The sequence below is a fragment of the Marmota flaviventris genome, chromosome 4 (genome assembly GCF_047511675.1).
Source record: "Marmota flaviventris isolate mMarFla1 chromosome 4, mMarFla1.hap1, whole genome shotgun sequence".
Lineage (NCBI taxonomy): Eukaryota > Metazoa > Chordata > Mammalia > Rodentia > Sciuridae > Marmota > Marmota flaviventris.
The window spans coordinates 122,541,593-122,557,152 of NC_092501.1; the positions used below are offsets into that span (position 1 = coordinate 122,541,593).

Here is a 15,560-nt window from a genome sequence, read left to right on the forward strand (position 1 = left end):
GGTCACACTCTGTGATCTATAAGGTTTAGAGGAGGTTTGTTCTGCAGACTCTGGGGTTTCCTCTTTGCAGTACCCCTCCCTTAAAAAACATCTCCTGCATTGCACCGCATAGGTGAATCTCTGACAGCCTTTAGTGGGCCATGTATCATGACCCTTTGTCTTTTCTCCTCAGCTAGACTTGCACCTGAATCCCAAAGCGGCAGGCCTTTCGTCTTATTTACTTTGTCTCCCTACAGGGTTTAGTCATAATAGATGCTCAATAAATCTGGGATACATGAGTGCCATGCAGGATGCCTGTTATTGACTCCATAGAGTAAGAAATCGTTCAGTACCTTCCCAAGGGTAAGAACAGTGTTCTCCACAGTCTTCACTTTTGGTTGCCCTTTCTTCCTGCCCCACAGCTCGCTATGCCTCACCAATGGCTTGAGGGCAACTTGCCCGTGAGTGCCAAGTGTGCTGTCTGTGACAAAACGTGTGGCAGTGTTCTCCGTCTACAGGATTGGAAATGTCTTTGGTGTAAAACAATGGTGAGGATTTGCAAACATTTCATACCTTTTCACTGTCTTATTTGCTTACCGTGGACATCTGTGTGGTTCAGAAGCAAAGCAAAGACCTTCATGGCAGAGCCTGACAGCATAGCCCATTGTGGCATTCATGGCTTGTTAAATAGTGTTTTCCTTCCAGTTCCATATTTTCCACCCCCTAACCCCATTCCTGGTCATTTTTCAAATGCCCCATTTGTAATATTTTCTCTTATTCATATATTTCCTATGTCTCAGAATCTCTTTCCTGCAGATCTATTGTTTTCCATTTTGCTTCCACTGCACAGTGATCTGCTGTTTTCTGTGTTATAACCAGGTGCACACAGAAAGTCCTTTTCTGTGCTGCCAGATTTGGGTTAACATACAAAGTGTGATTTTGCTGCAGTACCATGTGTGTCCTCTGAAAGACAGAATGCCAAGTTCAATGGGCTATGCACTGATGTAATTTAAATGATATAAATTTAGGTCATATAATAAATAGCTTTAAACTTCTCTGCATGTGCAGGAAAGAAGTAAAAAGTTCACCCAGCATCGTGTGAATCATCAGCAAAGAACAGTCTCATTTATGCCAGATATCATACAGTCAGGGCTCCTGGACTGAATGAGGACATTCATAGAGAAGAGAAGTCATGCCGACAGCGGCATAGGGCTCAAAGACCACAGGACCATGAAGCCACAGCTGGGCATGCTTCTCTCACCCCTGGGTGCTGCTGTCCCAGGATGATAGTCCCTTGTGTTGGGGCTAACTCATTTGTTGGTGATTTGCTTCTTATGGTCTTTTAAAAAACTTGCTGGTCCAAATTTGGAAGTTGGACCCAAATTTTATAGTGTGGAAAATCCATTGCTTTTGGGAAGTCTGGTGTAGATCAGCATAAGATGTGATAATATGTGCTGGTTTCCTATGAGATTGACTCCATAGGCCCCAGAGGAAAAAAAGTCCTATGACTTTTTAGTCAGGCTCATAGGCAATCTGTGATTCCTCTTAATTTTTAAACCAACTAAGATTTCCTTTGTCCTCATTTCCTTTTGTTATTTTTCATCAGTTGCCTCTTTAATTAGCCACAGGCTTGTGTGTGTGTGTGTGTGTGTGTGTGTGTGTGTGTGCTGGGGACCGAACCCAGGGCCTTATGCGTGCAAAGCAAGCACTCTACCAATTGAGCTATATCCCCAGCCCACAGGCTTATTTTTGTTTTTTTACTTCGCTTACTTCACTCTCATATAACGTACAGACTGTGATGGGTCCCTTTCTGTGGACTCTCAGAGAGTACAGCCCTGACCCCCTAAGACCCTCTTATGCCATCCTTATTTTAAAGGAGTGCTACCCATAAAAAAGATTTAAAATCATCATTCCACATAAGATTTATTTTGGGGGGAATGATCACTGATAGTATTTCCTGCTAACACATCTCATGTGTGATGAATCATTTTAGAAGGGTTTTGTGTAAATTGTCTTTACCTGCAGAATATATGTCTTTACTTTTATTTGGTCAGTAATTTCCTACTTCATGGTAGGAGTTAATTAGGTTTCATTCTTGTTCCTTCTACTCATCCCCAACTTTAAAAAGTTTCACAAATAGAAGAGCAACATTATCTTGGGAAAACAACTGAAATTTAATAGCAATTTTAAATGGGGTGCATGGGGACCATTCTGGAATGGAACCATTCTAGAGTGTCTTTTTCTTCTTTTTTCCTGCCCCACCCTGGGTAAGTTACACCTGTTGGTTTCTGGCACCATCACCTCTGTAGTGCCTCTCTTAGCCTCGAATTTCTTGTGCACTATCATTTATCTGTTTATATTTTTCTTTACCTGTAAAATATGAATTTCTTTCTTTTTTAAAAAACTATTTTTTAGTTATAGATGGACACAATACCTTTATTTATTTTTATGTGATGCTGAGGATGGAACCCAATGTCTCACATGTGCTAGGCAAGTGCTCTACCACCGAGCTACAACCCAGCCCCTAGAATGTGAATTTCTAACAGCAGGCTATCTAGGGCTGAAAACATAATCAGGTAGGGAAAACAAGCGAACAAAACAAAGCAAAAAAAACCCAAAACCATGCCAAGTCCCAAAGCCCATAGTTCCATAACCCTGAAGATTTAAGTCATAATTTTAAAATCAGTGAATATACAACTTTATCTCCTGCTTTTCTCACTTAGATTATTATTAATAGCTTCCCGTTTTGCTCCATGATTCTCATGTATTTTTATATTCCTTTACAACTATCCATGTATACTAGTTTTTATAGAATGCATTTTGGTTGTTAATTATTATAAATCCTAATCAACTGTCCCAAAACAGTTGCTATTAAATTTGCTAAAAACTGCTATTAAATCTCACTTATTTCTCAAGAGTGTTCATAGAGGTTTAGTCAGTGTGCCAGTTTTCTTAAAGCACTAATGATATAAAGCCCCATTCAATAAATGGTTTATGAAGCATCTGCCAAAATATTTTAAAGGGTCCCTAGGTTAAATACACAAAGTATTCTAAGTGGCCTGGCTCCTACTTGTTAAGTTAGCCTGCTTTGTTCTCAGTAGTATCTTGACTGACCTTGAAACTTTGTTTCTTCAGCGAGCATTTACCACAGGCTTGTGATGTGAATCCCTCTCCCTTTTCCTTGCAGATCTAGCTAGCAGTCCAGCTGAGAAAGTAGGCATGGATGTGCTGATAGTGATGATAATTTTAACACATGATAAAAGAAATGCGAATAGAAAGTTGTAGGAGCACGGGAGGAAGAGCAGGCACATGGCTGGTTTCATTTTCATTAAGTCTGTAAGAATTTTTATATGGTAGAGGTCATCGATTTGTTTTATGGGCATAATATTGACATACTGGAACTCTTTCCTCCTTTCTCCCTCTCTTCCCTTTTTCATTTCCTCCTTCCCTTTCTCCCTCTGCATTCCCTCCCTTTTCTTACTCTCTCCTTGCCTTCAGCATTCATTGGCCATATCCCTTGTTTGAGACCATCACAGAAATAGGCCACATGGACCAAAATTATATTCCCATCACTAAGATGCTTGGTCTATTCCTTAAGAAATATAAATACTGTGCCATTAAAGTAACTTGCGAATTACTGAATATTTTGTGATGATGTTGATCCTAAATGATCATTTCTGTAGATGTAATTTATGACATAGAAAAGTGCTTTGTTTTTATGATTCCCAAAGCTTTATTTGTTTATCATTAGGTACATACTGCCTGCAAAGATTATTATTTTCCTGTATGTCCACTTGGCCAATGCAAAGTATCTATCATACCTCCAATTGCACTAAATAGCACTGATTCTGATGGTATGTAATAGTAGTGTGAGTATGTGTATTTCTGGTATATTTAATATTTATATGTACATTTGTTTTTCTAGAATAAATAGAACTTAAGTTGGTTATTTTGGTCAATTTTTACATAATAATTCCATTTAAATTTCTGAATGGCATATTTAATTTGTAAAAGAATCTTTTAAAATGAAAGTTGTAACGTAGCTATTAGCTTATTGGTAAAATTACCATGTATGAGACTTTTAGATTTTACATTTAAGTAAATAAAATAAGATCATTATCCTGTACTGAAGCATAATCTGAACAGGCTAATTTTTATAAGTGGTTTTTCCACCATAATTGAAATTGCTCATTAGCATGGCTGTTATTAAAATTTGTTTTCTTATAATTTCATTGCAGAAATTTATATCCTATAAATGCATTCACTTTTTCCAGAATCTTACAACTTAATTGTAAGTGCTGAGGAAACTTTTCACAACACTGGTTTTAGGATAGCATACTAATAACTTCCTTCTAAGCAAGTTACATTATAAAAGGCTTTTACTATGTACTGTTGTTAATGTCTGGCATTTATAATGTGCTTTATGCCTTCTGAAATTTTAAGTAAATTAAGCCAATAAATATTTTAGATATAAAGATATAAAGCTTAAATAATATGATTTTTAAAACTTGTGCTATTGATTGCCTCCTCCATCTCTGACATATCTAGGTTCTTTTATTTATTATAAATTTTAATATTTTCTCAGATCTTATCAAAGAACAGTTAAATCATTTTAAAATAGTAAAAATGATCATATGAATTCTTTACAAATGTGAATTTATGGACTTTGCTTAGTTTTTCTTATAATTATATTGTTAAGACAGATGGTATATCTCAAATTATCTGTGGTTAATACTTTTCTTGTCTTTATTATCATTTTTCATTATAGAACATATTTTTAAATGAGAAGTCCTATATTCTTAGTATTTAAATAGTAAACCTCCACTTGTGAGTCTACATTATACCTGAATGTTCTAGTAATAAGCAAGATTTTTTATTTTTATGAATTTATCTTCCTTTCTGTGAATGTTCAGTATAATTTAAAAAGGAAAATAATACATATTGATCTTATGCTATATGTGTATTTTTTTTTTTACAGGTTTCTGTAGAGCAACATTTTCATTCTGTGTTAGTCCTTTATTGGTTTTTGTCAATTCTAAGAGTGGAGATAATCAGGGAGTCAAGTTTCTTCGTCGTTTTAAACAATTGCTAAATCCGGCTCAGGTGTTTGATTTAATGAACGGAGGTCCTCATTTGGGGTAATTCGTTATTGATAAATATTATTTGAATGAAATATAGTACTAGGCATGAAATGTGCCTGGCTTTTCATCTCATGAAAATTATTGATTCCACTTGATCTCCTATGTTGGTCTTCCCTCCTTCTCCCTTATTTAAAGCTTTCATTATTTAAAGTTTTAATATAAGCTTTTTGACAGTTATATAAATCTCTTGTATAAATTCCCTATTTTTTACCAAAATTTCCAAATTTCAAATTTATTAAGAAAAATTTTTATATATATTTTATATCAAACACTACTATCAATTGGTTTAGCTCCAAGAAGGATCAATTTCCATAAATATAAAATAAAAGCTAATATTAGAAAAATTATTTTCAAGGAAGGCTAGTATTAATTTATATATAATGTACATAATCAGTGATTTCACCAAGTTACAGATGTTATCATGGATCTCAAGGACAGTTCCTCAAGAATTTGACTTAGGGGCTAGGGTTGTGGCTCAGTGGTAGAGTGCTTGCCTAGCATGAATGAGGTACTGGGTTCAATCCCTACAACCACATAAAAAAACTAAATCAACAAAAATAAATATATTGTGTTCATCTACAACTAAAAATATTTTTTAAAAAAAGAATTTGACTTTCACATAAATGACAACAAAATACTTTGGCTGACTCCCCCCCACCTCCCAGTTTTCTAGTATGTTATGTAACTTAAAATCTGAAAAAAATTAAATAGTATTTTTACTGAGGGGCGATGTGCCTTGAGACACATTTTCAGTGTTTGCATATGATTTTTCTTTTTTTTTTTAATTTTTTATTGTGGGTTGTTCAAAACATTACAAATTTCTTGACATATCATATTCCACACTTTGATTCAAGTGGGTTATGAACTCCCACCTTCACCCCATACACAGATTGCAGAATCACATCAGTTACACATCCATTGATTTACAAATTGCCATACTAGTGTCTGTTGTGCTCCACTGCCTTTCCCATCCTCCACCCTCCCCCTGCATATGATTTTTCTTAAAGAGGATGCTGTATCTTCTGATGGAGGGATCTTTAATCTCTATGTGATTTGCAAAGGTTACTTAGCTTTTCCTGAGGATTTCCCTGTGACCTTTAAGTATGAACACAGAAGTAGCAATGGGAATTTTATTTTATTTTACTGCAGTCCTGGGTATTGAACCCAAGGCCTTGTACATACTAGGCAAGTACTCTACTATTAAGCTAGATCCCAAGGCCAGAAATTGGGATTTTAGATACCAGTGCCTGAGAAGCACTCATATATAAACTGACACTTTCCTCTGTCTTCTCTGTTTCTCTCCTGTTTCTCTTTGTGTCTCTTGTCACTTTTGTCCCTTCAAGGTCTTCTGTCCTTTTTGCACTGCCTTTCTCTTTCTGAGTCTCAGGTCCTCTGTTCTACACGGACACTAGTTGTCTTCATTTATACCCTACCCCTTCCCTAACTGTACATCTCTCTCTTGCCCCTGATTGGATCCCAGCATTTTCTCAGATGTCCTCTCACCTTCTTTGTGTCTTCTGTTCTTTGATAATTTCATTCTCTTTTCTGACATGTCTGTTTTTTTATAACTCTCCATACTTCTGTTAATTAATTAATTTAGGAATTTGTATAGGTGTATATTTATTTTTGGTGCTAGGGATTGAGCCCAGGGCCTCATACATTTGAAGCATGTCTACTACCACCAAACTGCTGCTCCATCTGCTCTCTTATACTCGTGATATTTATTTTTCCCATTTATCCTTTAAGCCCCCAAGGATCTCTCTTTGTGAAGTTTCCTGGGGTTGTTCTTATGATATATTTTCCAGATTTCCCATTATACTTGAGTTTTACAAAGGTACATTCAGGAGGTGAAATGTGTGGAAAGTTGATATAAAGGCTGGGGTTGTGGCTCAGTGGCAGAGCGCTTGCCTAGCATGTGTGAGGCACTGGGTTTGATCCTCAGCACCACGTATAAATAAACAAATAAAATAAAGGCATTCTGTCCATCTACAGACAGACAGACAGACACACACACACTCACACACACACACACAAATGGAAAAAAAAGTTGAGATGAAGGGAGATAGAAGTGAAAGAATTGGCCTGAGACTGAGGAGAGGAGAAAAGGTGGGCTGACTGTACTTATGGCCACATGTTGGCAAGGTTTGCTAAGTGTCTTTAAGAATTGCTTCGGTGCCACTTACTGGCATCCCATCCTCAATTTCCCCTGGTTTATAATTCTTAAGGATATAATATATCCTTCTTGTTAAAATAGAAAAGCCACCACTTTCACAATTTCATGTTTACCTGTAGTTCTTTCCTGGTTCTGCTTCGATTTTGTTTCCTTATTTCTTGCTCCTTTTTCCTCCATTCCTGCTTGTAATTCCCTTTCATTCTTTTGATTCAGAGATTTTCTTGAATTAAAAATTGTACTCAAAATAATTTTTATAGTATAATTAGTAGATAAATACGAGTTTTTATATTTTATCTGAACTTGAATACCAATGCATGCAAGAAATGACAAATAATTAGAAAAAGTGATTTTTATTTATTTTTACTAAAATGAAATAATTTTTACTTTTAGTTTAAGATTATTTCAGAAGTTTGACAATTTCCGGATTCTTGTCTGCGGAGGAGATGGAAGTGTAGGTTGGGTTTTGTCAGAAATCGATAAGCTCAACTTGAATAAACAGGCAAGTGCTAATTCTTTTCCTTGCTGGTTGACGTGAATGTATACTAACATTATTTTCCAGAGAGGTGCAGAAATGTAATGGTCCTTATTTCTCAACTTTTCTGAAAGTCTCACTCTTGCACTCTCTCGTAGTGTCAGCTGGGAGTATTACCCTTGGGAACAGGCAATGACCTGGCTCGAGTTCTTGGCTGGGGAGGTTCATATGACGATGACACTCAACTTCCTCAGATACTAGAGAAGCTGGAACGAGCCAGTACCAAAATGCTAGACAGGTAAGAGAAAATTCTCTACTAATCTTAGACTGAAAATGGCATACAGAAATCACTTTTTGATAATTTAAATTTTACTGACTATACACCCATGAAGGCAGAGATTTCCTGGACTTGTCGACCATTTGCTCCCTGAGATTGAGAACCAGACCTGAACAGAGTAGACACTCAATTAAGATATTTTCTGAATGAATGAATTTTTTGTAAAACTGAGGGGAAACACCTCTTCTCGCATTCCAATGAATCCATTGTTCTAAAGAGTAGATTGATACATAGGATGATAACTACTTTTAATAACTGTTCAAGTAGGATAAATGAAATAGTTAATTTGGTGTGTAGTGGGTGGTTGGTGAGTATGAAAAGTAGGACCCCCATCATTATGTGACTTCAGAAAAGCAAAGACAAACTTTTTGTTTGTTAGAATATCTCTTCTTAATTATACACATTACAAACAAATTGTTCCAACAAGGAACTGAATTTTTAAAAAAGATAAAGCATCCTGTCCCCGGAACAGGGAAGTGTTAGGAAGACAGCTTTGAATGAAGGGCTTATCACTATATTTATGCTGTCCCTGCTCATATCCCATACCCACTTTCTCTCTGAGTAGACCACATGTAAAACAGAAATCACAGTATGTAGCTGAGTGGTGTGCAGGAGGTGTTTAGAATTTGGGTATAGGGAATAACAGGATTTAGTAAGCAGCAATTACCCCACCCCCATGAGTAGAAGACAAATGTCAAAATATCATTATAGACGTGAGGTAGCATGACTCAAAACAACATTGATAGGATTAGCCATCTGTGGAAGTCGTCCCGAAAATAACAAATCTCATCAGGGAGCCACCAATCTAAAATGTAATTACTCTAAGATGAGCTGTAACCAAATTAATTGTAACCTTGTCTGTCATAAGGTAATACTGTAATGCATGATTCTTTTGCTGACAGACTGTTTGAAAAGAGAGCTGCACAATAGAATATTTGTCTATATTATCCAAAATTGTATGAGAAACACTCCTATAGTTTGACTGCATAGTCTAGGGTGAAGCTGGATTCAGTTTCCAATTCTTAAAAAAGCTTAGAGGTTTTCTTTAAAAAAAATAATAATAGGAACCACGTGAGGAGATGGAAAAGTTAATTGGCTTGATGTATAAATCAAAATATCAAATTGTACACCTTAAATATATATACATATAGTTTTTATTGGTTATACCTGGGGGGAATTGGAAATAAATAAATAAATAAAATCACCATTATTTATAAAAGAGCTTGGAGGTGATTTACTGAACAACTGTCTGATTCTGTGCTTTCCAAACAACATGAAGTATTTTAAATACTTTCTTCGTTAAAGATTTGAAGAGCACTGCTTCCTGTTGCATCCTAGGAAGTGTTATTGGGTGTTTCCTCTACCCTGGATATGTGCTTTTCCATGGTATTCTAGAAATTCACTTTTTAATTAGCTGAGAAATAGCATCTTTATAGTGAAACTCCTGCTTCATACCAACAAGCCTGGGGAAAACACAAGGAAAAAATAAAAATCAAAAGAGACTCAAAAACCTAGGAAATAAGAAAAATGGAATCCAATGTTATTGCTAGAAACAAAAGAATATTTTGTTCCCTTTTTCCCCTAATTTACTATTTGCAAAGATGTAAAGAAAAAAAATCACTGTTTAGTATTCCAAATCATATGTATCTATTCGCTCCAATTATAAATTTATAGGATGGATTAGGGAAGCATTATGATGACTATTTTATTAAAATGTAAAATTGAGGCTTCTGCAGACAATGGGAATAAAAATAACTAGTATTTTCTGTCTGCCTGGCACTGCCAATCATTTTACTCCTCAATCATCACTGCTCCTAAAGAGAACCAATATTGTCATCTCCATTTTCCTGGTAAAACGAAGGTTTTTACATGATCAAAATTGCGTAGCTAGAAAGTACTAGAACTTGCAGTTTAGAGTTCCGTCAGTAGTTCCTAGGGTCTTTCTTCAACATTGCACTCTTCTGTCCTTAAACATATAGTCAGCAGAGAAGTTCTAGCTTTCTGGCCTCTGACTCTGCTAGCTGTTACTTCTGCCTGACTCTTTCCTCTCTTGCCGCCACTTTCTCCTGCTTCTTCAGCTCCAACCATTTCTTATGTAGGAGGAAGGTACGGCATGGAAGATGTAGACATTGGATGGGTTTCTTTCCCTTTTTTTTAATTGCTCTTTTGACCAGAGAAGTATTTCCAGCTATACAGAACTTGACTTTTATGTTTCCAATTGTGGTTTTCTCTGTTAGATACTTGCAAATTTAATTGTTTTGTTTACTTATACTATCCCTGTTTTCTGAAGTAGAATATACATTAGGAAAGCATTCTTCACTCTTGTGTTTTTAGACCCTGTTACTTTGAGATGTTCAATATATATCTGTTGCACAAATGAATGGGTAGACGGTTATATGAATGAATGAATGGCTTTCAGCACTCAAATATACATTTCTTCATAATATTTTCATGTTAAGAGTAGAATAGTAGCTTCAAACAACTACTCAGTTTATATATCCTAACACATAATAAATGTTTATTGGGGGAATTCCTGGGAATTTGGGTTTTTATGCAAAGATTTATTCTCATTAGTCTGAATGATACACCAAGCTCAGTTTAAATACTGACCTTGGGATTTGCCTCTAAGTTGTATCATTGGATTCAATTTTTCTTAAAAGTCATATATTTTACCACTATTTTTATAATGCTTTGTTTCTGTGTAAAATCTTCATCTTACATTTTGTAGTCTACAATAATGCCATGACCCAATATTTCTTTTCAGTTTTGGAAATTATTATTTTAGTTAGAAGGCTTGAATTATCCTAAGTTGATTGATTTTCTCTAATACCAATGATTCAATGTTTGCTTTGAAATTAATATTAATAGTTAGTTGAAATAAATTTGTTTGAATTAAGTATCATTTCTATTAACATTTCTCCCTCAATCCTATGCTTAAATTTATTCTTTCTTAAATTAGGAGTTCACCTATTTTGTTTCACGTATGTATGTGTAAGTTGCTTGGGCAAGAATGGTCGGTACATATACTGTGTTTTTCATAGGTGGTATACATTTATTTAATCTAGGACATTGTTTTGGAATTCTTGGTTGCGACACATCAATAACTTGTAATCTACTTAATAATTTACAGTAATCATAATTTTAAAAGAACTGAATAAAAAAGTCACAATGCATTACACCTAATGAAGAATGAGAAGTCTTGTTACATTTGAACATTTCTTACTATGGGCATGCTCTTAAAACGTTTAGAAGTCACTTTGTGGAGAAATGGTAAAATGTTGAAATCATAAATATGAATCCAATATTTTATGAGATTACCAAAATTATATCTCTTTCTCATTTTTTTGATTAAGATACAATAAAGCCAAAGTTCACAAATACACATATATGATGAAATAAGAACAGTTTGTTAAATTTTAAAGGCGTTTTAGACCAAAGGATTTTCTCCCTTCAGGTGGAGTATAATGACATATGAACTCAAATTGCCACCAAAGGCTTCTCTACTTCCAGGACCTCCAGAAGCACCTGAAGAATTTTATGTAAGACTTTACCTTTTACCTATTTATCATTTAAAACGGGGGTTGACATCTTGGGGAAAAAAGAGAAAACCTACTCGTAATGGTACCTGTAGCATGCTTACTTCATCTTATGTTAATCTGGGGGACTATTGCCTCCTTGACTACTTCTAGTTCTTTCCTCAGATTAAAGATTCCTAAAGATCCAGGTTAGACTCCTTCCATGACCACCCCCATAGGGAGTGTGACCTTACCCTACCGAGTCACTTGCCCCTGTGGGCCTTATTAACATTAACTGTGACATGAGGCTGCAGTGTTGAGGATTCAGTGATGTGCACCAGGAATATAAGGTCCTTTCTCAGCTCTCAGTAGTTCTCCCTGGTTATTCTACCTCCTGCTTCCTTTTTACCAGCAGAGCTCAAGGGGCCAGCTTCCAGCTTGCTTCCACTCATCTTCTGCCTTGTTCATGAGCACCCGTTTGATTATCGGGTATTAGCCCAGCTCCCTTAAACAATCTCCAAACAGACCAGTACTTGTAGCCAGAATATTGTATAATGATCCTAAGCTTTGCCTCTTCTTTGAAGGGAGCAAAAGACAGGGTTAAGCCTGTTGATCTAGAGAAAACCAAGGAATTAAGATAGGTCACTTCATTCCAGAAAGACCGCAACTGCCTGAACTTTTTAGACAACATTTTAAAAGACTCAGCATTCTGATTAAATCTCCAAGCAGTAGAGATTTAAAACAGAACCTGACTTTCAGAGGATTATTCTCTGACTCATTAAGACCATTTGATCTACGAGAGCTTATTTTTCCCTCTAGGAAAATTTATCTGTTTATTTTACAAATGAAACCTTTGTTTTGTCATTAAGAAAATTATGATCTTGTCAAAACTAGGGCAAGGGATGATAACTGGAAAATAGGGCTATTCCTTAGAGAAGCTAATTGTATTTTTAAAATATTTTCTGATATAAAAGTAGAAAACATTATATCTAAAAAATTTTTAAATAGAAAATTATATGAAAAAGAATCTAAAAGTCACTCATAGTCCTACCACATTTCCAGAAACATTTTTAGTTATATTATTCCATCTGCTATAACCATCAAACACATTTTTTATGGAAACCATTCTTTTCTCCATAGTATTTTTGTAAATGTTATTACTTTTCTTTCCAAAAAAAGTAAAGGGGAAATTCTTTTGTTCTACTTACTTCAGAAATGTCTGTTTCCTAGTATATAAAATAAAGATAGATAATTGCCTTCTATCATTTTTATGTAATCATATCTTAAATATGAAGTGTTAAGTACATAAAGGAAATCTCTTCCTTTTTTTTTTTTTTTGTGCAGGTGGGCTTGAAAACGTCATCTTTTTAAAATTTTTTTGCAGTACTAGGGTTTGAACCGAGGATACTCTACCCCTGAGCTACATCCTCAGCCCTTGTGGTTTTTTTTGTTTTGTTGTTGTTGTTTTGTTTTTTAGCCCTTGTGCTTTTTTATTTTGAGACAGGACCTCATTAAATTGCCCAGACTGACCTTTAACTTGCGATCTTCCTGCTTTGGCCTCCCAAGTCACTCTATAGCCCTGTGCCACCAAGCTCAGCTAATTTTTTTTTAAACTGATTTTCTTAACAAACAGATAGCATCCTTTAATATTACAGATTAAGTGGATATTCTGTCTGGCTCAGACCAAGGCCTGAACACCCTCCAGCTAACATCAAGAAAACACTTTATTATCTGTGATTTTATTTTTTACCTTGAAAACTATAATAGAAGTAAGCTAAATACTTTGTTTTTGAATTCCTGAGCAATTCATTGACTATGGGTATTAGGCTGGTTACTCAGCTTACCTTTTTATCAAGTTCCTTGACTGTAAAATAGAATAGTTAAAGGGCTAAAAGTATACAAAGTACTTAACATTAATGCCTGCTACACACACACACACACACACACACACACACAATGTTAACTGTTAATGCTAAGTGATTAATGAGTGACACATATAATTTTATCCTTGGACATAAAGCTTATTTTATTTTACTCTGAAAGGGTTGGCATTGTTTTCTTTGAATATCTCTAATGGATAACAACTTGGATTTTTTTAAGATGTAAATTGCAAATGTCATTTGTCAAATGACAATAAATTAATCAACTGATATTAATTCATTAGTCAGTGGCATTAATGGCCATTTAAAATATTTTCCACCCATTAGGGAAGAGAAAACTAATCTCTAAAAAGCGCTTCCTTATTTTGTAGTTTTAAAAGAGGTACTTCTGTTTTTCTGATCTCTAAAAATGCAGTTTCTGGCATTTAAATCAGGAGATTGGTAAAGTGGATTTGTGGGTCGGTCAATACAATATGTGTGTAAATTTAAAGTTCCTGCCCTTCCTCCTTTTCATTGATGTAAAATAACTTTTCTCTATTTGGCCTGCTTTTGAAGTAGGTTAAGATAGAAATTTAAAAGAGTAACCGGTGCACTTGACTGTAAATTAGAACTGACATTGCTTTGGGAAGAGGCTAGTCAGGAAGTTTTTTTGGAGGGGGAGAGGCATTAACTTAATCTTCAGTTAAGTCTGAATAAACTGATGCTGGTTGGGGAAAAGCAATGAAAAGATCTGAGTATGGCAGCATCAGGCCTGCTTGAATAGAACCTGTCGTTTATACTGAAAAAATTTGAGCTATGGAATATATTAAAGCAAACTTTTAAAGGGAGGCTGTGAATGTGAGATTGTTTAAATACTATGCATATTTTTATGTACCAGGAAGATGAGCTCTTTCAACATGATGTCAAAGTTTGAGTCAAATAGAAAAGGGGATATAGGGCACTTGGCATTTTGATTTTTTTTGTGTGTGTGTGTTGTTATTTGAGAGAAAGCTTTGTTTACATGATTGATCACATACATGACTATACGACTGCATGATCGCATTTTTAAAAACTTTTTTTTGAATCATAACAGGCATGTAGAAAAGTATGCATATCATAGATAAAGAGCTTGGTACATTTTTACAAACTAAACCAATTTATATAATCAGCACTCAGATCACAGGACAACATTCAAATACCCCACAAATTCCCCTCCCGGCTCTTTCAGTTACCACCCCACACCTCCCCCCTGTAACCACTCTCCTAGCTTCTAATAACATAGATTCATTTCGTCATTTTTTGTATTTTATAAAATAGAATCATGTTGCATATTCCCTTTTGTATCTGGATCCTTTCACTCAACATTATGTTTGTCAGATTCAGCCACATTGTGGGGTAATTGAGCATCTTCCCCTCTCATTGTTCCACAGTGTCCCATTCCACAGATATGCTACAGTTTGTTATCCACTCTACTATTGGGTGAATGCTGCATGAAAATTCTAGTACATGTCTTTTGCTAAACACACACCTGTGTTTTTTTGGGTTTTTTTTTTTTTTTTGGTTGTAGAAGTTGAATCTCTTGAGTCCTGTGGTATCGTGCATACATTCAGCTTTTTTTTTTTTTTGGAGTACCAGGGATTGCACTCAGGAGCGCTCGACCACTGAGCCACATCCCCAGCCCTATTTTGTATTTTATTTAGAGACAGGGTCTCACTGAGTTGCTTAGTGCCTCGATTTTGCTGAGGCTGGCTTTGAACTCGTGATCCTCCTGCCTCAGCCTCCTGAGCCGCTGGGTTTGTAGGCATGCACCACAATGCCCAGCGTACATTCAGCTTTCATGGATATTACCAAATAGTTTTCTGGAGTGTTGGTATCAATGTGCACTCTCCTCAGAAGCCTATGATAGTTCTGTAGCTCCACTGTCCTGCCAACATCTGGCAGTTTTCACTTGTTGCTGTCTTCATCTCCTTTCCAGGAGACATGTGGTGGTAGTGTGTTGTGGTCTTAGTCTGCACTTGGTGGATGGCTGATGAGGTTGAACACCTTTCCATCTGTTTATGGATCATCAGTAGCTCTCCTATTTA

The 15,560-nt window shown here is 35.6% G+C and overlaps 1 protein-coding gene across 4 annotated transcripts in view; it reads left to right on the plus strand.

Annotated features, from left to right (window-relative positions):
- The window catches only part of Dgkh (diacylglycerol kinase eta), a 192,534-nt gene that overhangs the window by 120,836 nt on the left and 56,138 nt on the right, over positions 1–15,560 (plus strand). For all 4 annotated transcript variants that reach the window (XR_011707375.1, XM_027928977.2, XM_027928978.2 and 1 more), the window contains exons 8-13: positions 402–527; positions 3,731–3,833; positions 4,958–5,117; positions 7,684–7,792; positions 7,924–8,063; positions 11,557–11,641. Coding sequence is in view for 3 of the 4 variants with exons in the window: in XM_027928977.2 (XP_027784778.1) it covers positions 402–527; positions 3,731–3,833; positions 4,958–5,117; positions 7,684–7,792; positions 7,924–8,063; positions 11,557–11,641 (723 nt within the window). In the remaining variant the exon portion in view is untranslated. The remainder of the gene's footprint in view (positions 1–401; positions 528–3,730; positions 3,834–4,957; positions 5,118–7,683; positions 7,793–7,923; positions 8,064–11,556; positions 11,642–15,560) is intronic.